Raw genomic sequence first — 24,420 nt, 5'->3', positions numbered from 1 at the left:
GTCCTGTTTGGGGATGGGGTGGTTGTTTGTGGTGCCTTGTTCCTTTGTGATTTTATTTGAAGAGCTGCCAGACTGAAGCCCAGGAAAACAAACTTAGAAAAGCCTACAATGTTTTCAAACTAAGGACTCAACCCCTTTCCTGTATATTACCACAATGACATAAATGACCATTGCTATTTGTATCTTCCTTCTTGCCAAGTAAACCAAACCACTGTTTTCTCAAGTATTTAGAAGTAAAATATTTCACTACCAGTATTTTGTAGGTTTAATTCTAATTTTACATTCTGAACCCTAACTAGTTTAAGAAAAAATGATCGAAAGGTCCTGGACATGGCAATGTTCCTGAGCAGAGATAAAAACAACTAAGTCATCTTTCCTATTTTATCTCTTAGATTTTTACCTTTTAGATTTTCACCTTCTACCTCCCCATTCTAATTTTTTTTTAAATTATGACAACTGTAATTAACTATTCTCCATGTGAATAATAAACCCCTATCTTATCCCTAGTTCTGTTAAGAAACACTTCAAAGAGGAAAACTTCAATGATGCGGAATCCACCAACGAGTCATGTTAGAAACTAGACTTCCATTCTAATTATGGAAGCACAGCATATGGGAGATCTCTCATATTCACTTATCATGCATCTACATGTTATATGATAAATCATATTTTATGTAGTTTCCCCCCATTTTATGCAGTTTTCATTCTCTGGTTAAACCTATTCCCTGTATGAGCTTACCTAGTTGGACTTAATATTTTATAGGCTGTTTCTTCTCTTTAGTGAGTACCAATTAAATTTAACTTCTCCTTATAAACAATCAGAAAACTATTACCACTACCAATTTCTACTTCCACTGAATATTTGTGTTCTGAAGTTAGAATGACAGATAAAGAATTACATGCTGGTTTCAGATTCTGATTACTAAAAATTAGCAGACCTGGAACTTTGGTATATCCTTTATAAAGTCTTATTTCTTATTTCTCTGCTATCAATCAAATAAAAATACTTTCTCTAAATAAAGGCTACTATGATGCTGGATAGCTGAAAGATATCTTTTTCCTTTCACAACTGAAACTTACAAAATAGGTAATTAGTCTGCTTGGTGAGCCCTGCTTTCAGTGTAGTTACAATCTGCTATGTAGACTCTCCCTTAAATCCTCTTGTACTCACCCTCAGTCCCCATATTTGCTATGATTCTTTTCCTCTGGCCTTTCCCTAGCCAGTAAAATTAGAAATACAATATTCCAACAGTCTAAAGTATGTTTCCGTTTTGGAAACAACTGGCAATAATTAACAGGTTTACAAAACACAGCCAGAAAAAAAATGCTTCATTTAAATTAGCAGTAAAGGATGGTAAGGTCATGGAAGGAAAATAAAGAGAAAGGCTGCATTATTCTCTTTTTCAACATGGGCGAGGACAAATAGGGCAATCTAGAGACAGAAATGTTTTCTGCCCACAAACATTTAGGTATGTGGCATCCACCAACTTGTTCCAATCTTCTATATCCTTCATGATTTTCTGTCTACTTTTTATTGACCATAGAGAGAAAGGTGTGGGAATTTCCAGTAATAATTACAAATTTGTCTATTTCTCCCTTCAGAACTATCATTTTTTGCTTCACATATTTCGAAGTTGTGCTATTAGGTTTGTACATTGTCTAGGTTACATCCTCTTGATGAACTTAAACCCTTTTCAAGTTGTGCTGTAAATGTAAATGTGTCGAAGTATAAAATGCATACCACATTTTTAATTAATAATATTTTGGTATATGTTATGTGCCACAATGACATATTTCAAATATTGGATCAAATGAAACATTATTAAAGTCAATTTTACCTGTTTTCTTTTTACTATAACATGATGCCTAGAATTTTTTTTAAGATTTTATTTATTTTTGCAAAGAAGAACTAGGGTGTAGGCTGGGGGGGGTGGGTGTTAAATTACTATGTGGTTCACACCTATTGGACAGTGTTGATTTAGATCCATTTACATTTAATATGATTAATAACATAGTTGGGTTTAGTCTAGGATCCTGCTCTTTTTTCCTATCTGCCCCATCTATTTTTTTTCTTTTTTCTTCTTTTACTGCTTTCCATTGGATTATTTTTTAATCCCACTTCATCTCCATTTTTATCTTATTAATTATATTTCTTCCATTTTATCTTGTTCTTTGTTGTTACTTTAGGATTTATAATGTGTCTTTAATTTATCATTGCCTATCTTTATAAAACATCACACCACTTCATGTACTGTGTAAGAGTCTCAGACTAATATGTACTTCCATTTCCCTTTGTGTTACGATTGTCACATACTTTGTTCTACATGTTATAAACCCCAAACTATGTAGTTTTGCTTCTGCTTTGGTCAATTGTCTTTCAGAGATATCAAAAAATGAGAGAATTACCAATGCTCTACTTTCCATATTGTATTGATAGAATGAAATGTCCACCTTCATAATTTTCTTCTGCTTGAAGTATAGCTTTTAATATTTCTTATGGTGGAGGTCTGCTGGTGATGAATTCTCTCAGCATTTGTCTGAAAAAGTACAGCCTTATTTTTTGGAAGATGTATTTGCTTGGTATATAATTTAGGTTGACAAGCTCTTTTCTGCTTCAGTACTTAAAGATATAGTTACATTGTCTTCTGAACGACATGGTTTCTTATCTTTATTCCTATGTACCTAATATGTCTCGTTCCCTCTGGTTACTTTTATTATTTCTCTCTATCACTGGTTTGTTTTAGCAATTTGATAATGATACACTTTAATGTGGTGTTTCTTCTACTTGGGGTATGCTGACTTTCCTGGATGTTAGTAAGTTTTCAAATTTGGAAAATCTTCCACCAAAATGCCTAGAATTTTTTTTTTTTTTTCTCAAACACCATTACACCACCTTTCTTTCTCGGACCCCAATTACAAACTTAAACTGCTTAATGTTGTCCCACAGCTCACTGATGCTCTAGTCATCTTTCTTCAGGCTTTATCTGTATTTCATTTGGCTGGTTTCTACTGTTGTATCTTTAAGTTCACTCATTTTTTATTCTGTGATGTCTAATCTGTTAATCCCATCGAACATAATTTTTATTTCAGATACTTTATTTTCAATTTGGATCTTTTTTCCCCCTACCTTCCATTTCTTTCCTTATAAGGTCCACTTCCTGTACCTTCCTTAATATATGGAGCATGTTTATAAAACCTGCTCCTGGACCTTGGAGAAAGACCCACCAGAAAGAAGGAGTCAGAGCAAGCCTCAGCTAACACAGGTGCTAAGAATAGTTCATGTTTGAATCAGTTAGAGTAGAAAAGTCACAGGACATTGAATAGAGTTCTCAAGAGGGTACTGCTTCAGGAGTAGAGCCAGAATGGCCCTAGAGTAAAGGCAGCCCTACACCCACAGTAACAAAGCTTAACATGTCATTTTAAAATCCTTGTCTGTTAATTCTATCATATTTGTCTCTTCTGGGAATTTCTAGTGATTTTCTTTTCCTTTGTTATAAATTGCATCTTCCTTCCACTTTGCATGCCTAGTAATTTTTGATTGGACATTTGACATTGTGATTATCATGGTGTTGGATTTTGTTGTCACTTAAATTTGTTGTAATCCCTTAAATATTGTTAGGCTTTGTTCTGAGACACAGTTAAGTTAGCTGGATCAGTTTCAAGCTTTCAAGACATGTTAAGCTTTGTTACTGTGGGTGTAGGGCTGCCTTTACTCTAGGGCCATTCTGGCTCTACTCCTGAAGCAGTACCCTCTTGAGAACTCTATTCAATGTCCTGTGACTTTTCTACTCTAACTGATTCAAACATGAACTATTCTTAGCACCTGTGTTAGCTGAGGCTTGCTCTGACTCCTTCTTTCTGGTGGGTCTTTCTCCAAGGTCCAGGAGTTTGTTCCCACACATGCACAGACTAATACTAAGCCAAGGATTTGAGGGGGGCCCTCTGTTAATCACTGGAGTTGTCACTATGCTGTAAGCACCCTCTAGGATTTTACTTCACAAATCTTAGTCATTTTGGTCTCTCTGAGCTCTGTGTTCTTTACTCGGTAAGACTGTCAGGCCGTGTGTTTCTATTAGCATTCTGCCCTCAACATACCACTCCAGTAAGCTAGGAAAAGCATAAAGGTTATCTCTTTCATTTTTTGCTCGTTTCCTCACACTGTCTTGTAGAGCTATTACCCAGTGTCTGAAAATTGTTTCATGTTTTGTCTAATTTTCTAATTAAGATGAAAGGATAAATTTGATCCATTTTACTGTTACGACCAGGAGCAGAAATGAGATTCATGTATTTGTAAGCCTAATAATTTCCAGGTATTTCTGAATTTTTCTGATGCTCTGTAGACAACTCTTAAATCCTCTAAACAGCAGAACTTTCAGGTTATAAAGAGAAACAAAGCTTAAGGCAGTCTTTGCTTTAAGGTGAATAACCTAATATATTACAGCTGGATTTCACAAGTGATCCAATTCAATCTCTAAGAACTAATAAATTTCTAGTATTGACACCCATTTAAAAATAAATCCTTTTGGGGCCCCCCTGGTGGCACAAAGGGTTAAGACTTGACCTATGAAGCTATCCGAGGCCACTGCAGCACATGTTTGATCCCCAGCCAGGGAGGTGACCCACATGGCGCAGCAGACCTCTCCTGACTTGCCCGCTGCTCCCCTCAGCAGTGTATTTCAGTCATTTTGCCTGTTCTGTTCCCTGCTCTGTCTCTGGGTGAGTCCTCTCACGGCCCCACCCTGTACACCTCTGGCTTGTACCCCAGTTTTTAGATGCATAAATAAATTAAGAACAGGGGTACAGGCCAGAGATGCAGGGGGTAAGGATTCACCAGAGACAGAGTGGGGAGGAGAACAGGGAGACTGACTAAAATACACAGCTGAGGGGTGCAACGGGCAAGCAAGGAGAGGTCTGCTGCGCCATGTGGGTAGCTCCCTGGCCAGCCGGGGATCAAACTCATGCTGTAGAGGCTGCAGATAGCATCACAGTGCTGTGCTTAACCCCCTATTCTTTTAGAAAAAAATAACAGCTGGTACCCTATGGCTTTCTGTAAGTATCCCAAATATAGGACTTCTGGATTTTATTTTCTTTAAAACTAAATCTGATCCCTTTTATTTCCAGGCACTTATATTCCTTCTCTATAAAATGGATGCTTTGGAGAAAGTTTTAAGGCAACTTAAAAACTGACAGGAGATACAAAGAGAAATTATTATTAATGAAAATGTTTGAAGGAAAAAATAGGATTGAAGAGAGGACTTGCAATTACTTGCAAAAGCAGATTAGGAATTCACAATTGAGAAAGAGAATTATTTTTAAATGAGTATGAATACTTAAGGATTATCTGCTAATTCCTCATCAGAATGTTAGTTTCTCAAGGAAAACAACTTTGAAAGTCTAAGAAATGTGGTATTTTGAAAAAGAGGATTTTAAAAATGTTCTCAAAATCATCACTGACATGTGAATTTGCACCTGCTTTCAAGATTAACAACTACTCTGAACTCAGAAGATAAGTCATCTTACGTAAGTTATAGGTAGATGTGGTATAAATTAGGCAAAGAAATCTTTCCTTCCCCTTGTCTGTTCTAAATAATGTAATTTCCATTAACTTAGCTTGCTAAAAACCCAGCCTCTGATGGGTTCAGGGAATGGAAACTATGTCCTAATGAATGCCGTCTCTGTAAGGGATCTCTGAGGTAACTGCCACAGTGAAGAGCAAGATCTCAGCTCATATCCTACACACTGCTGCCCTCTAGAAGACAATGTAGAAAAACCCATTCCTCCCCATTTAGCAGGGGCAGGCAAATGGCAAAACACTACAGATTGATGTTTTCAAATCCAAAACACTTAATTGGTGGATACTTTTGACCATCCTTGATTTTTATTTTGCCTTTTGATTTGGTGAGTTCTTTTTTTTTTCCCCATTACTTGATCCAGTATCCTAACACTACTATTCTTAGCTGAATGAAGCAAGGGTAGTTTTCCCTAAAACAAGAAAGTATTGGGCCTCCCAGGTGGTACAGCGATTGAGTGCTGGGTTGCAAAGCTGCCCGCAGCCTCTGCAGTGCTGGTTCAATCCCCGGCCGCCGGGTGAGGGTCCCACATGGCATGCAGGCCTCTCCTGCCACCCGCTACTCCCCTCAGCAGTGTACTTCGGTCTTTCTGCCTACTCTGCTCTCCCCTCTGGCTCTGGTGTATTCTCTCGCCCTCCCGCGCTTCTGACTGTACCCAGTGCTTGTATAAATAAATAAATAAATCTTTAAAAAAAAAAAAAGAAAGTATCTTGTACCTTTCTTACTATTCTTAGTCAAAGATATTATTCAGTGAGTGATGAGTTTCTGACATTTACCTCATAAAAGCTGACTAGTGGCAAAGAGAATGGGGCTCAGTCTAATTGGCCCCAGGGAAAATAAATTTTGGGTGTTTTGTTCTTCATCTATAAAATGAAGATGATAAAACATTTTTTACTTTGAAAAGCAGACAATCAGTAGCACACATTAAACTTATAATATTGTCTAACATGAGGCAAACAGTCAATAGATATTAGCCAATATTATTATTTGGAAGGTCCTAAACATACAAAACCAGGATTTAAGTATGTAGGATAGCTAGTGTTTATTATATCAAATATCTAAAAATTGCCTAAAGATTTGAAATTTTAGTATACCCAAAATATCAGGCAGGGATGCACTGAGTAAGGATAACAACAGAGGTGGCGCTTAGGAAAAGATAACCAACTGAGTCCTCTTCTTTTGCAACAAAAATAGCCTTTTTAAATAAAATAGGCTCCTACAGATTTTGAAGTAGAAACAATCAACTTTAAAATTGCAATGTAATTAATCTACTTAAAATAATTAGAAATCTGGGGTGGTATGAGTGCTATAATTTTTCTTTTAATAATCCAATATGTTGAGCGCTGGGTTGCAAAGCTGCCCGCAACCTCTGCAGTGCCAGTTCGATCCCCGGCTGCTCCGTGGCCACCGGAGGAGGGTCCCACATGGCGCGCAGACCTCTCCTGCCGCCCACTGCTCCCCTCAGCAGTGTACTTCGGTCCTTCTGCCTGCTCTGCAACCTGCTCTGGCTCTGATGAATTCTCTCACCCTCCCGCACTTCTGACTGTACTCAGTGCTTGTATAAATAAATAAATAAATCTTTAAAAAGTATATACATAACTTTTCCTATATCCTTTTAGCAGATGCCATGTATAAATGTAAGCTATTTTAGTAAGCTTATCACTCAAAACCTAAGTAACCTAGAACAAGTAAAGATAAAGTAGAAATGGATTTCTACATGGAAATTTCAAAGTATTCCTTTATGTTGCAACCATGGCCAGCTATACACATTTGCTCACAAAACACTAACTGCAAGGTATGTACTAAAGAGATTGAGATTACCACTGAGTAAATCTCTCAGTGTTCAAATCTTCAATACATATAATGATTAAGTTGAGCAGTACTCAGACTTTAAGGTACATAAAAACCGCCCAGGATGTTTGTTTAAAAGGTTTATCTCCACCACACCGTTTCTTTCATATTTATTCAGAAAAATGGAGACCTGAGACTTGATTCTGATACAGGTCATTTGAGGATCACACTTTGAGAAACAGTCAGATAATGACTTTAGTTTCCACTTAGTGTTCACTGCTTGAATATAAAAAAAAGATACATGATCACTTACCTCATCATTGAGCCAATTCAGATGGTTTAGAGTTTGAATATCTTTACGTGTAATGGTTAAGCGGAATGCTTCACTCAGAACTTCATCCTGATTCCCATTTCGAAATACACTCTTTATTTCTTTTTCCATTTCCTAGGGAACCAGAAGATGTCAGAAATCAACATACATGGCTTCAGACACACAGATTTCTCATCAAACTTCATACACCCCTCAGGCTGTTATTTATCACATAAAAAGCTTACTTATCTAACATTTTGGTTTCTATTCCTTCCTATAATCCCCGTAATACTTCTTTCCATCCCAGCTTATCCTTCTTTCTTTTTTAGCATGACAATCAGAGCCTTCTTTCATATTATTTCTAAAGCCTAAAATAATCTTGTGCTATCAAATTTTCTAAGTCATGAGAAGATCTAATGATACTTTATATCGCCGAGCATATGATTTCCTAAGAAATAAACTTTTCCCAAAAAGGTAATAAGGGAGTAAAAGTAGTATCTTTCAGACACATTTCCCTAGGATTTTTTTTTTAAAGATCTATTTATTTATTTATACAAGAACCAGGGTATAGGCCAGATTAGCAGGAGGGTGAGCAGATTCACCAGAGACAGAGCAGGGAACAGAACAGGCAGACTGACGAAATACACTGCTGAGGGGAGCAGCGGGTGATATAAGAGAGGTCTGCAGAGCCATGCGGGACCCTGGCCCGCTGGCCGGGATGGAACCAGCGCTGCAGAGGCTGCGGACAGCTTCACAGCACTGCGCTCAACCACTTGCACCACCAGGGGAGGCCCAGGTTATTTTTTAAAATGTAAAATATGGAAGCCAGCACAACTATAATAAATATGTGGCTATTCACTACACAGCTTTGATAGTTTTTCTAACAGCAGAATTAAGGAACACATTATTTTAAAGTGTCACACATACTGCATTTTACCAAAAATAAAGAGCTGGTGAAGATGTGAAGAAAAAGGAAACTTCACGTGCTATTGGTAGGGATGTAAACTGTTATAGCCACTATGGAAAATAATACAGAGGTTCCACAAAAAATTAAAAACAGAACTACCATTAATCCAGTAAAACCACTCTGGGTATTTACCTGAAAAGTTCTGAAAAGACTAATTCAAAAAGGTATCTGCATCCTTATGTTCTCTGCAGCCCTATTCACAATAGCTAAGATATGGAAATAGCGTTAAGTGCCTGAAGACAGATGAATGAAGACTACTGTGGTATGTATACATAATGGAATACTACTCAGTTACAAAAAAGATGAAATATTGTCATTGTCAGGATACACAGATGTACCCTGAGGTGATAACGCTAAATGAAATAAATCAAAAGGAGAAAGACAAATACTTCACGATTGCACTCATTTGTGGAAAATAAAGGAAAAAAAAACCCAAATGAACAAACAAAACAAAAACATAATCAAACCCTTAGATTTAAACAACAAATGGTGGTTACCAGAGAAGGCTGGGAGGGAGAAGGGTAGAAAGGGCCAATTGGTTGGTGATAGATGGTGCCTGGGTATCTGTGGATGTTGTGGTGTGATACATGTGGCTGCTGAGGTGAGAAAATGTACTCCTGGGCCCTAGACAGTGTTGTAAACTAATGTTACCTCAATAAATAGAAATAAAAGGGTACATAAACTTTTATGTATCTTCCAAACTTTCTGTTTTGTTTTTTTTTTTTTTAAAGATTTGTTTTTATTTATTTATTTATTTATACAAGCACTGGGTACAGTCAGAAGCACGGGAGGGCGAGAGAATTCACCAGAGCCAGAGCAGGGAGTAGAGCAGGCAGAAGGACCGAAGTACACTGCTGAGGGGAGCAGCGGGCAGCAGGAGAGGTCTGCGCGCCATGTGGGACCCTCCTCTGGTGGCCAGGGAGCAGCCGGGGATCAAACCAGCGCTGCAGAGGCTGCGGGCAGCTTCGCAACCCAGCACTCAACTGCTGCACCACCGGGGAAGCCCAGTCTTCCAAACTTTCTATAAATTAGTTATTATTTTAAAAAAATAGCAAGCCACAGCTTACTATTTGATGTCAAATCCGTTAAGTAAAAATGTACGTGAAATGAAACTCAAATTTATTAAATGCTTTTTCACGGAAGTTGCTCAAGTCACCCATAATTCTGTTCCCAATTTTCAATAATCCTTTAAAAATAAAGCCAAGATTGACATATAATACAAATAGAAACAAACATATGCAGTAAAATTTAAATACCAGGTGTGTTACATTGCTTTTATGTTTGAAATTTGTCCAAAGTCTTCTTCCTAAACACAGCTCTTTGATTGTGCAGAAATTTCTAATACATAGCTTACCTCTGTGATTTCAGGAAATTCATCTTCACTATTGGTTAATTTATGACCTTTTTTTTCTGTTTCTTGGGTGATTGTGACAGGGATCTCCTTTTCAAGAGGTACACGAAGATGTAGTTCTACTGAATCATGAACTGAATGTTCCTGTTCCTGCAATCTCTGAAAGGCAGAACTTCAGAATAAGTGGGATAAATAAATCTATTTTCTCATATACACTGAGTAGCACTGGTTGGAGAAAGACCAATATATATCACTTATCATACAAAGTTATGCTACCACGAAATCTTGCAATTATAACAGCTTTGATCCCAAAACCAGGTAAGCTTTCAAAGTAGTTTCAACATTGATATACTATTTATGCCAACAATTTTATGCCAATTTGTTTTACCTGGTTTTGAAGCTGTAATGCGAGTGCTTTCTGTTCTTCAATCTGGCGTAACCTTTCTCGTGCTCGAGAATCATAAACACTAGTTCTAGGAAATGAAAAGGTATGTGGCAGAAATGCGTCAAGCATATTACTGATGCACAATGAACATTAAATATAAAACCCTCACAAAGAAAGCCAAAAATCCTCACGCTAACTTATCACTACACTTTTCAGACCCAGAATGACACCATATGTTATTGAAACTATTTTGCTCTTTATTGAAATGATAAGAATTATAGGCTTGCTGCTAAAAGTGAAGTGATGACTTTTGTGGGTATTTGTAAATATGTAGTATTTTTAAAACACGCTCCTAAGGTTATGGAGAAAGTGAAGTTTCATTCTGGAAATCCAAAAATGAGAGCAAATCCCAAATGAGAAGATAAAACAAGGTATCACTGAGGTTTTAATTCAAGTATTATATCTATTGCAATTATATCCAAAAGAAGTACGGATTTTTTTTCTTTAAAAAATAAATCAACAAGAACTTTGGATAATTCAAAGTGAGTTCTTGAAATTGAAAACTAAAAGTTTTCAGTGATTTTGTAAATCCCAAAATATGAATTATTCAATAAATAAGTTTAATCAAAGTGAAAATAAGGACATTTACTTATTCTAATTGCTAGCTGAAATATTTTTTCTGATTCAATTTAGCTTCAGTAATTGTTATAGATTTAGAAAGTCCAACAAAGAAATGTTTCAAACCCCTACAGAATTTTGAAAACCCAACAACTTAAAAGTTGCTTTATAAATAGATATAAGCAGATAATTTTTACTGACTAAACACAGGCAGGGTGATTGACCAACTGTTTGGTTTTCTTCTAATTAAAAATGAAGTGATGGAGAAGAAAAAATAGTAACTTACAATTCTTTGATCCACAGCTCTGCCTGGAAAAAAGTAGTACTATGGGTGGGGAAAAAATGTTAACAAATAAGCAGGAAGTTTATGAGAAAATTCAATATTTGTACCAACAAAAGTAATCATTTAAATAGTTCACAATAATGCTGAAGGATGGAATAAAAGGTAACTAAATTATATAAAATAATTGTACTTGGGAACTAAAGGAATATAAATATGAGCTATCTGCATACAAAGGTTGGCAGAGAAATTAAATTTAGCATAGCTTCTTACATGCATGAGAGACCAGCACTATGTGAAAAGTACATTACTTGTCAGATAAAACATTAAGCTAGAACATTACTCTTCCCTGAGATTCATGATTTAATCAACTCTATGTGTACTTGGACAACTTGTTAGTCTACTTAAATCACAATATACTAAAAAAATCACGGTAGATACAGAAATATCCACCCACGTAATAGTCCATATTAGATAGCAATGAGTGAAGTGAAGCAGAGAATTAACAATGTCAATATGCCATGTCTTATTCTTGGGTTCTTGTTCACAACCCAAGTGAATAGTGACAAGCAAAATCACAAGCCTGTTAACTACCATTGGGTCTCCTGATCGTCTCAAACTTTATCTCTTTGCCAACCCCTCTGTGAAGGACCTCTCACAGAAACAAATGGAGTGGAGTGAATGCTTTTCCCAAGAAAATTACTGGATAGAGCAATGAAACAAGCCTTTGGGAGAGTAGGCTCCAATTAAAAAAACAGCATTATGCAGTCAATCTGACCCAACAGACCATTTCCATTTCATTCTCTACTCATCACTAGGAGAAGTCTTCCATAAACAAAGGTAGATTTAGTAAAGAACAATTTGAGAGTACTCTACCTGAGATCAATTTCTTCCCAAGCCAGGGTACCTACTTTTGTGCACTATACCTGAAACTCTATTACAGTGCATAATTGTAAATTAATATTCACAAATCAATAATAAGGTATTAATACTGACATTTATTCATAAGGAAGCTGAGATTCAGAAGAGTAACTTGTCCAAAATTACATGAAACTGGAAAAGGCAAGATCAGAATTCAAGTCTGATTCTGAAAAAAATGTGTAGAGAATAAGGAATCTAAACTGTAAAGTCTCCTAGAGAAACTAAAACAAAGACAGAATTTTAGAAAGTACCTAAAGTTCAGAATATAGGGAAGTTGCAAAAAAGTAAGTGAACTAAGATGAGAAAGAACATTTTACTATCTTTAATTTTCTTAATGGAAAACTGAACTCAATAGCAAATGAACTGCCAAAGCTATACATGGTAAAGCCTGGTTGGCAATCTCAGTAGTAATCTACTGGATTACAGAGGAAGAAGTCTTGATAGCTCCTACAGATTAAAGCTTCATATAGAATATCACATTTGAATTGAGACTTAAAAAGATACTATTGCCAGTCAGACAAGAGATTACTGCAGAGAGAAACAGGCAGAATAAATACTGGATATAAGAAAGTGCACATCATATTTAAAGAACTGAAAGTAACTTCAGCATATAATAAATGCAAGAGAGTTCCATATTTCCAGGTGGCTCCTTTTCTCACCTCCTCTATCATGTCTCTCCTCCAGTATTATCTTAGCAGCGATTTGCCCTGACCACCCTATATGAAAAATGCTCCCCAACCCAAATCTACATATTACTCCGCTTTATTTTTTTTCACAGCACTTATTGCTACCAGGAATATATATTTATTTGTTCAATATCTATCCCTCACCCCTCTCTATCCATCTCCATCTCAACCATTACAAAAGTATAACCGCCAGGAAAAAATGGACTTCATTTTGTTCACCCAATGTCTGTATAAATACATAACATACAGCAGACTATAAACACTTGTTTAGCAAAGAATGTATAATAGGAAGCAAAGCTTGTGGAGAAAGTGTTCTATATACCGCACTAAGGAGTTTAGGATCGATTCTGTCTGCTAAGTCACTCTAGAAGAACTTCAATAAATGACCAAATATGCATTTTAGAAAGATCACACTGGTTGTAGAATGGAAGATGGACTAAAGATTAGAAAACATGGTGAAAGATGGAAGGAAGAACATAATGGAGTCTGGAGGAAGTAGACCAATTAGAAGTCACTGAAATAATTCGAACAACTCATTACAGAGGTCTGAATTGAAGCAGTTTTACTTCTATATTATGTACTCTTTGTGAAGAAATTGTGATTAAAGGGAGGGAAAAAAACTTACCTGTGAGTTGGAGTCTGAGAATCTTTCACGTTAAGTAAAATCACAGAGTCTGATCCTAAACAAAGAAACACAAGAACATTTCATTATTAATAAAATTCCACGTTATATGTTTTAGATGTCTGTAGCTTAAGCTACCATAATTAATTATATGCTGTTTCCATAAAGATAACAAAATAAAGGATAAAGATAGAAGAGAAAGTTCTTATCTGTAAGCCAGAAATGAGGGTCTAATGAGGGTACTTATTAAATTTAATACAAGTTTCCATGAGTATGTATAACTACATGGTGATGCCACCAACAATTTTAATCCCCAAGTGGCAATTTTAAGAAACAGAGGAGGGGCCTCCCTGGTGTGGCAGGCAGTTGAGCGCCACATTGTGAAGCTGTCTGCAGCCTCTGCAATGCTGGTTCGATCACAGCTGGCCAGCGAGAATCCCACATGGCGAAGCAGACCTCTCCTGTCTCACCCACTGCTCCCCTCAGCAGTGTATTTCGTCTGTCTGCTTATTCTGTTCCCCACTCTGTTGCTGGTGAATCCTCTCAACCTCCTGCGCATCTGGCCTGTACCCCGATACTTGAATAAATAAATCTTATAAAAAAGAAACAGAGGAAGGGGGGAGCCTTAGAGACTGACCTAACAAAAGATCCCTAATGTATAACCACTTAACTCAGGATTTGTCTTAAGTTACAAACCTAAACACACCCTCCATAAATACATATATAATGCCTATACCTAAAGAGGGAAACTCAGCAAACAAAGAAAACTATCATAGCAAAAGCTTAATTAACAAGAATGCTAAGAAACTGAATATTATCATGAGCTCAAAGTTTGGTAGAAAAATGTTTCCAAAACTTGCTGACAATCATTCTAAAATGTATAAACTTGCTGTCCAGGTTTTCCAAGTACTACCTGGTTAAAAACTGTTACTTTATAGGCCTCCCTAGTGGCCCAGGGGTTAAGTGTCTGCACTATCATTGCCAAGGCCTGAGTTCGATCCCCAGCCAGGGAGCTAACCCACATGGCACAGAAGAACTCTCCTGTCTTGCCTGCTGCTCCCCTCAGCAATGTATTTCAATAAATTCACCTACTCTGCTTTGTCTCTGGTAAATCCTCTCACCCCCCCCCCTACCCCCACGCCTCTGGCCTACACCCCAGTTCTTCCATGCAAAAAGAAATAACTTTTATTACAATACTGAACAGATGTTCCAGAACTCCTAGAATTTCAGAGTAGTTAATTTTCATTGTAAAGTACAAGGTACAGAGAAAATAATAAACTGACTGAATATACTCAGATTTGACACTTTGGTCAGGAAGTAAATCTAAAATTAATTATTTCATATAGTAGAAAATGAATCTTTAGAATTATTTTGCAATATTTATTACATCATCAAATTTGTATAGACATGCGTTTGTGATATGTATAAATCCACTCTAGAGAAAGACACTCCCTTATTCTGCCTTAAGTCTTCAAGTATAAGCAGATACAGTAAAGCTAAGTTGGTGAACTCGCAAAAAAAAAAAAATAAATAAATAAAATTAATTATTTCATCAAAGTCTTTGTATTTCTATGGAAGAAAGAGTGTAGGTTTAGATTAGTCATGGCGTGGCTAACTGAATTTTTTTGTGCCTTTATGTATTTACGATACATGTGTATTAACAACCTAACCTATAATTCACATAGATCCAAGAAACAGTTAAGTAGCTATTAGATTGAAATTATATGTCATCTTTACCTTCAGATTGTGTGTTTGAAGCTGGTAAGTTATCTGGCTGATGTGGAAGAGAGTGGTGATGCTGGGTTTGATGGAGAGGATCAGAATCTTTGGAACCAAATGCAACAATGTCTGTGGTATAAGATGACAAGGAATATACACTATGGGACAATTGTTCCTGGGTAGTTAAAATGCTGGCAGATCCAGATGATGAATTATCAGACCCAATGATCTGAGCTGCACAAGAATTTCCATTTTTAAACAGTGAGTCTTTCAAAGTATTCTTACTTGAATTAAGACATCGAGACCTAGCAAGAAAAGAATATAGTTTCAATATCTAATAATAAGATGCAGAATTAAATTCATTTGAAATGTTTCTGTGACTCACAGGTGTAAAGGAAAATGTGTGGTGGGTTTTGCTACAGAAAACTGTTTCCCCGTAACCATCTGCAGCAGTTGTCTATATATCTCTCTTTCTTCTTCTTGAACTGTCTAGAAAACAAATAAACAAACATATCCAATGAGGCAAATGTTTCTCAAAGTAGCATCCTGATTCATAGAAGCAAACTGTCCTTATTTTCTCTTTCCCAAGCAAATTCACATTCTTTATAAAAGTGCTATCTAACAAAACCTTCTGTGATAATAGAAATAGTCTGTACTGTCCTAGCCAATAGTCATATGTGGCTACTGAGTACTTGAAATAGGACCAGTATAACTAAGACACTATTTAATTTGAATTATTTTAAATAGCACATGTGGGCCAGTGGTTACCCTATTGGATAGCACAGTTCTTCAATGCTGCCCTTGAATTAGTCATTCTGTACAGTCAACACTTGCATATTTCCCAAGTATTTCTCATGTATTGTCCTCAAATTCCTGCTATAAGATTAAACAGTGTTCGTTAAGTAGATGGCTTCATATTCCTGAATTTGATGAACAAATCCAGCAATAAGATTATTACATAATCTCCCTTCTTTAACATAAGCAACTGCATCTTCCTAGGAGACTTCAACATTTCCACAGAAAATAGTTTTTCCTTTAATTTGTAAATTCCCATTAAGAAATTCTTTAATCTCCGGGTGGGAGTAGAGGGAAGGGAAGTACTACATTTTCATTTGCAATTTTGTAATATCCAAGACTAAATATCTAAATAACTTGTTAAAGTTTAACAAAAACTGATATAACAATATGTTATTCATATTATTTGGGCTATTCCTTGTTTCTGTAGCATAGGCAACTTGCTTTTCATGGTAGGAGATTACAAACCAATAACAACTGAAACAAAATTTCCCCAATCATTTGTTTCATAGCCGATTTAATCCTTGGCATCATACTGTTGAAGAAAGGGGAATTCTACTTCATGGCTTCCACTGATGCAATCATGACCTAGAGTATTGGCTGACAGAGTAAAAAAATCAGCCACCTCAAGTTCTCAGGCTGGAGGAGGAGGCAACAGGAAGAAGAGCTAAGTGGTCCAAAAGACTGGCTGTTAGTGGGTGATTGGCAGGCTTACAATGACATACAGTCTAAAGGATCTTCATGACCCCAGTAACAACAATACGTGGCACAGGAGGACTGCAGAGTTTATATCGAGCTGCCATGTTGCTGCTGTCTCTTTCCCTATAAGTCTCTGTATCCCACAGACTATCTAGACTCCAGCAGAAGCACAAGCTCTACAACTCCAGTAATTACAAAAGCAGTAACTTGTGTAATATAATAACTAATACAGACCTGGTACTAAATTTAATAGTGGAAAATGCATAATGAAAAATAAATCTCCCTTTCACAAATGTTGCTCAACTCTTATCACCAAAGGCAAATGTTGCCAGTTTCTTGTCTACCCATTTCCCTGCTAAATGTGATTTACTAGTTTTGCCAATCTCTGCTTGAGTATTTTAGATTCAACACAAACTTAAAACCAAAAAGATGCAGAGTTTTTACTAACCATGTCACAAATAATCACTTCATTTTTCTCACCTCGCTACCAAATTATAAAATCATTTAGCATTATTTATATATAAGAAATGCTGCCTTCTTGACCACATGATCTGTGAGCTCCAATGGGCAAGAACCACATCACTGTATTGTGTAATAGAAAGAACATCAGTCTAGAATCCTTCAGAAGACCTGAGTTATGGGCTGGTCATTTTCCAGCTGTATAACCTTTAATTTCCAAATCTGTAGCTATTACCTCATTTCCACCCACTTCACGGGGTAAAAAAGATTAAAAACAATAATATATTTAAACTGGAAACCTAATAAAATATATATAAGGTCATTACAGTTCATTTTTTCTCCACAGCAAAGTCTAATTTTGATTAGATGCTTAATATTTAAATGAACATATATAAACACATTTTCTCTTATACAAATAAATACATTAACAATTTATATTGATAATTTTTTTTAACTTAAAAATAACGGTCACTATACTGTAAGAAAAAACAAGTTTTATTGTCAGGGTCAAAAATGAGGGCTTGCCTAGAAAAACAGACTGATAAAGAGTTTTGATCAGCTTCTTTATGCCCACCCATTCCTTCTTCCCCCCAAAACACAGGTTTCAGCTTATATACCTTTGCCAATAGAAAAATCGTAATAAAATCAAGCATTTGTTCCAGAAGTAGGCTATGGTACTTTTCTAATATCTCTGTGCTTAAGGAAATATATGTTTACATTCAGGGGACCATGATCTCTACAAGTAGCTGCAATCTATGTGTGAGAAATGCAATAACTAGGAGATAAATCAAACATAAAAAATTTCTTTTGTGTGGATGTTTCGGTCTGGTTTCTTCCCGTGGCAGTAGCAGCATGGAAGTGAGTGGGCTGAAACAAGGGTGGGCAAAAACTGCACGAAACTTCACACTATCTTTTTATAGTGATATCTTAAGGATGATTCAAAAGTTCTGGAGGTTATTTTCTGTGTCCAAATTTTGCTAATAATTTCCCACAATGTGAGTGGATGGAACAATTAAAGTGTCAACAGAAGATTGTTCTTTGGGGAAAATCTGTGACCTCAAAGATCTTAATTAAAGATGCAAATTATTTAACTGGTCTATTGATTTTTCTTTTGTGAAAACATTGTTTTAATAAGAAAGCAAGTATTTTATCAAATCTAGGTTAACCAGTTTTGCCACATGTAGAGTTAAGAAGGGTCCAGAAAAGACAGAGGAGAACAGGGAGGGGAATAAGATTGTGGTTAGTCGTTGAGGGATCTTTAGCTTTATGGCAACATTTTGATTTTTACAATGTGAACATAAAATTAATGACTTTTTGAAAGGTCATTGCAACAGTACTGAAGATTAAATATGCTGTCCAACAAGAATAGAAGATGGTAAAAAAAAATAATGAATTACTGGTAAATTTAATTTCTTTAGAATAGATGACAGCACTCAAAAAAAGTAATTAAAAGCACAGAAAGTATTAAGTAGAATCGTTAATAAACATCTATATCAGAGTGAACAAATGGTTGTATATAGGGAAAGATCCTAGCTTTTAGTAGCTTTTGTTGCATAGTTTCCTTACCTCTTCAGCTGTGCTAACATGTCGCCTCTGAGTTTTCTTGGGGCTCAAAAGATTTCGACGACATGAACCACTCCATGATGGACTGGGAACAGGCTTAATAGGAAAAGATTTTTCATATGCAGATACATGGCAGTGATGGCTTGACTTTCCCATAAAACTATTTGATAATCCACTAAAAAAAAAATTGTAAAAACAATAGAAATAGTAAATAAGAAAATCTATTCTAGTGATTATTTTCACTTTCAAAGAATGACAAAAACAAAAATTAACAAGCAGAATGACAGTTGTACCTTTTGAAGGAAATATACAAGAAGTGATACATGGGTTGCTGTATCAAGTTCTACCTTTTAGGAGCTATTAGTCTTGCCTAACTATGTTATTATCAAAGACCTTAAATTATATTTCTTGGCTTCTAAATCTATAACCTTTTTGGTCAAAAACCACAAAGCTATGTGGTATGACAGAAAGCATATCAGACTAGATTTCCTCAGAAAACCTGGATCCTAGGTATGCTAACACACACACACACACACACACACACACACACACACACACACACGCACACGATTCTATTTACGCCCAAAGACCCTCCCCCAAGCCATTTGGAGGAAATTATTTTAAGATTAAATATGCAAAGATGGATAAAGTTAAAGAATCTCAACAAAGTTCTTAAAATGAATTTTAAAAATTTCTAAAAGAGCAACAGAAGGGCCCCATCCTTCATTAAAACTATCAGAAGGCTTTTTATTAGATTACTTCTCTTACTATGAATTCTCTTCTGGTCTCACTAGTTCCCACTTCTGAAGGAGAGTTTTGTTTTCATCTGATTTAGGCCCCATCTAAAGTTAAAAATTGGCAGGAAACCTTATTTTTGTGAACTCAAAACCCACTGTAATCTCTAAGGCTCAGTTAATAGTTTTTTCTAGGTGCCTGTTTTCATCTATCATTACTCAGAAAGTCTGAGGTACTTGCTCTCAGCATAATGATCTTTCTTTTTACTGAAGTTGCAGAATAGAGAGAGGTATACAATTGACTAAGCTGAATTCAATGAAATCAATTCTTTAAATCAGGACATGTGGTCTGAATCCAAATGGAATCAGATTACATCTTAAGAAAATTAAAAAAAAAAAAAAACCACATATACCCTCAGTTCTTCAAACTTTAATGATTTCTACGTGTGTTAGAGTGAGGCAAGAGCAAAGACTCAGAATTTCAGGAACATTTACTTCCTTATGAAGAGTGGAGGCATATAGGAAACGATGCCAAGAAAAGTATAATCTGCTTGGAAATGGCATAATGAATTCCCCAAAATGTCTTTTGTATTTATGCTTCTGGTTGTGTGTGTGTGTGTGTGTGTGTTTAATGCAAGATCCTCAAGAAAGCAAGGGAATTACCAGAAATTAACAGTATTAGGCACACATGGAAGCAGGCTTGGAGTCTGTATTGGCCAATGTTATGAGTGTTAAAAAGAATAATTGTAGATTATGGATTGAAATTGTAGATTGTGTATTGAAACACACTGAATCCATAATGACACTAAAAAAAAAAACAACAACAAAGAATAATTCAGGCCACAGGAAGTTGTTATTTAAAAAAAAAACTTATTGGACATTGGTAGTGAATAAGAAAGATCTAATTTATCTGGCATTCACAGTAGAAAATGTATTTTGGAATAATCAAATAGGTCTGACTAATGAGGAAAAAAGCTGTACTTTACAGGAGAGTGCCAATTAAAAATTGTAGAAGAAAAGATGTTAGGAAGATGTTATTTCATTAATTTCAACTTTAATAAACTTCTTATCAGGTAAGTGTTATCAGTTGCTATTAATAACTATCAGGCTAATATGAAGCTGTTCATTCATAAAATACCAAGATAACTTCATTTAGCTTACACTCTAGTTACAAAAAGGAAAAGCTGGCAGTAATCCCACTGCCCACCTGTGACTATGCAGGTGCCTCTTCACCAACTCTCTCCCTCCGCAGGGCAGCAGCCTCCTGGCTGCCCATGATCTGTCCCACGCCGGGGCTTCTCTTCACTGACCTCCCTCAGTGGAGGCCGCTCTCCTCAAGGCCGCCCTCCTGCAATCATGCAGGCCTCTCTCAGCAAACCTATCCCTTTCCTGTCCCCTAATAAACCTGTTCTTTAAATATGAAGGAAAAAAAAAAAAGGAAAGGAAAACCTAACAATACAAATTCAGGACTAAGCTAAGTTTTCCTTAATTCACAGGTCAACCCAAGTCTCACTAAAGCTAAGTAAACCAGACACCGTAAGGTTTTCTAATGTGATGTAAAATAGCATCAACTTTTATTCAGTAAAAAATTCTAGTTTATAAAAAATACAGAGGATAGAGGACAAAACAATAATACTATGGATAAATATCAAATCCTAAAGGTAAACGTTAAGGAGAAAAAGTCCTGTCACATACAAACAGGCTGTTATAGATTAATAAGAAATTTAAGGGTGATAATGACTAGATGCAAATCTAGATACAAACTAACTAGAGTTTACAAACTGCAGAATACATTGGGTCAATAGGAAATTTTAAATATAATTTAGTATAAAAGATAAAATTTATTGAATTGGAAAAATTACTCACATAAAATTTACTGAGAGGACTGGAAAAGCAGATTACAAAAAAATTGTATAGTATGAACTAATTTTTACTTTAAAAAGTATACTTAAAAAAGTATGCAAGCACAGAGAAAAATATTCAGAGGGACATGTACAGAGATCAGTGATTTCTGTCTGTTGGGAATGTGATCTTTATATTTTCCCTTAATTGCATTTTCGGGTTTTTTTGTTTGTTTTTTTATAAAACACATATACTGTTTCTGTAATATATTTTAAAAACTATGAAATTATTAAGGAATAAACCCAACTCGCCAAATTATGTATAATTATATATATAAAATAACTTTAATGAAGAAAAAAACTACTATAAATCTCACAGTATACATAGCATATATATGCTATATAAGAGAGAATGAAAAGAAACAAGCATAGGAAAAGGTTTGGAAGGAACCACATCAAAGGGAAAGAAAAGACTGTGGATAGTGGTCAAGGGATATCTAGTTTTAACAGCAATATTTTAATTTTTATAATGTGAATGTTATTAATGTGTTCTTGTATAATTTTAAAAAATATTAACAATTAGGGAAGATGACTCCTGGGAGTATTGACACATGTTCCCAGAGTCCACGTACTAATAATTAAAAAGTAAAATAAGTCATCTTGTTAGTATCAATCAACACCAGAGACCTTAGCTTTAAGAAACTCAAATGATCCTACATTTGTAAAAATCCATCACCCAGAGTGGAATTTAAAGTCACAAATACTATTTCAAAAAAGCTGTTTTTCATATTGTAATAAAGTAGCTGTGGAAAAAATGTTTAGGTCAAACACATCTGACTTTAATAATCAGTATCATCTTGGTGAGGGAATATGTAGGCTTTATGAAGTCAGGCTGAATAGGATAAACTTTTTTGTGACTTGGTTCTCTAAGTAGCTTCGGTTTAGTAGACTAGGGCCATAAGGTATAGAGCTGCTTTGGTTTAAGTCAAGTCTCTGCTTGTAAAATGTGCCAGATTCTTTGCTACTAAAGTACAGAAACTGACAACTGACTGATACTCACTTCCAGATTCATAATAGCCAAACTGATCCTCAAGGGTTTTAATATAGTCATATCCACCAAAAATTTCCTCAAACTCTCTCCTCCAATCATAAGATTTGGTTGTGACCAAAATTTAGCTCCAAGTAAATTAAGAATTGAAAATTTAAAATGGACTTGTCCATATTTTATGGTTTAAAGCTCAAAGGAAGGGTCTGTAACCACCAAGAATACCCACCTTGAGGTCTTTCGGGTTTCGAGGTAAAGACTTCGGCTGTTTCTTGATTTCTGTAAAGTTGAACCTGATGCTGGAGTGGAATTTCTCCACTGGCCATTTGCACTCTGACCAAAGGTTCTTAAGTCTTCTGAACCAAGAAAACTGTCTGAGGAAGGGTTGTCTAGAAGAATAAAAGTTTGAATAAATTAAACAAATAATTATACCTGGTGCTCCATATGAGTGCAACCATGTCCAACATTGTATTCCAAAGCAATGTGGCACATCAGCATGTCTCTCATGGAAGAATGATCCCAGTCTCCACTGCCAGTAAAGTCTGCAGTAAGGGAACTTCTACAAACTATAATTGATTCAGCCATACTAACCTGAAAATTGATGAAGGAGCTGAATCCTGCCACAGCCATGTGCCTTATCTGCATCAATGTGACTCCGTGGTGTCCACCAAAAGTCAACATTTTACCCCAACTATATCTTGCAAGCACTCCCAGGCCTGGGCCTGAAAGAAGGTAGGCCAGACCAGTAAGAAAGCAGGTGGAGGGCCAAGGAGAATTGTAATTCAAATGAACAACAGTTAATGCTTACTAAGCAGCTGGTGTTACTTTCTCAGTTTTAGTTACCATGTTCATGATTCAGGGCCTCTCTCTAAGAGCAGAGATAACCTAATTGCTGCTTATTCTGGTTGGTTATGGCAGGAATAACCCATCTAGCTCTGGTATGACAACCTTCAGTCACTTAGTGCTATAATAACCAGATGTATCAATACTCCAATGTTTGCTACTGCCATCAGACCATTTATTACCTAACTTTATGACTTGTGGTTTCCAAGCTAGTTTAATAAAAAAATCTCCTCAGGTTTTAGCTAGGATTAGAATAATTTCCATGCCCTCTTCTATCAGCAGATTTAGACAATTTAAAACAGTGCCTTCTAAATAACTTCAGGTGATAGGCTATGGAAGTAAGAAGTACCAATGGGTAAATAAGAATAATTTCTCTACTTCCTGAATTTCTGTCTACTACAGACATCATTTTGACAATCCTCTTTCAAGGTATGTTGATATAGAAATTTACAAGATACATATTTATACTATTAAAATATTAAGGCAGCCAACAATACTAATTTGTGTCTTTTTTAGCTTGATCAGAATTATCAGGATTTAGGATAAATGAAATAGAAAAAAAAGCAGCAGTCAAGAGTGATGTCAAGAGTGATGTCAGCTGATTCATTGGTGGATGAACCAAAGTAAATGAATTCTAACTTTTCCTCTCTGTAATCAGTACCTATACTTAGTATCTATTACTATTACTTTAAGGACAGAGACACACAGCTAATTAAAAGGAGTCACTAAAGGATCATAAAATTATCTTTAAATTTAAATGCAAAGTCCTAAAGTAGAAATTATTGTTTCTCACATCTTTTGGCTAAAATTTGATTAAGGAGTGATCTAACTAGAGATTTGACATTCAAGATGTTACTTGAAGTAACAATAAAGTAAGTGATAAAATGTAAATTACCCTAATGGGTATGAAATTTGAGACCAAGGATAAGCTGCAGTAGTCTCCTCAAAAGCATCTGACAGACATTTAAGCTCTAAAATGCAAGGGAAAAGCACAAGATCAGGTACTCTGTTTGACCCAAATAAGGTAATTCCATTCCCACTCAATGAAATCACTAAATAATTTTCTATTGCTAATGTGATCAAGCAAAGCTGGAGAGGGACCAACGGGGAACTACAGATACTGTTTTTTTAAAATCAGGGCTTAACCTGGGATTCTGTCATCACTAAGAAGAGTTGCAAATGCCACAAATCAGACTACTTATTATGTGCATATACACATAT

At 35.8% G+C, this 24,420-nt stretch overlaps 1 protein-coding gene across 1 annotated transcript in view; it reads right to left on the bottom strand.

The window, feature by feature from the left end:
- Nucleotides 1-24,420, bottom strand: part of SENP1 (SUMO specific peptidase 1) — a gene marked incomplete at both ends in the record, with an annotated part of 40,601 nt that overhangs the window by 7,130 nt on the left and 9,051 nt on the right. Inside the window, 9 exons of the mRNA XM_084255599.1 lie at nt 7,675-7,806; nt 9,993-10,148; nt 10,378-10,462; nt 11,279-11,317; nt 13,505-13,559; nt 15,239-15,525; nt 15,606-15,709; nt 18,740-18,911; nt 22,586-22,745. Of these exons, the coding sequence (XP_084111725.1) occupies nt 7,675-7,806; nt 9,993-10,148; nt 10,378-10,462; nt 11,279-11,317; nt 13,505-13,559; nt 15,239-15,525; nt 15,606-15,709; nt 18,740-18,911; nt 22,586-22,745 (1,190 nt within the window). The remainder of the gene's footprint in view (nt 1-7,674; nt 7,807-9,992; nt 10,149-10,377; nt 10,463-11,278; nt 11,318-13,504; nt 13,560-15,238; nt 15,526-15,605; nt 15,710-18,739; nt 18,912-22,585; nt 22,746-24,420) is intronic.

Source organism: Talpa europaea (assembly GCF_964194135.1).
Source record: "Talpa europaea genome assembly, chromosome: 15".
NCBI lineage: Eukaryota > Metazoa > Chordata > Mammalia > Eulipotyphla > Talpidae > Talpa > Talpa europaea.
The sequence above is the reverse complement of the archived record's forward strand: the minus strand, read 5'-3'. Positions and strand labels throughout refer to the sequence as shown.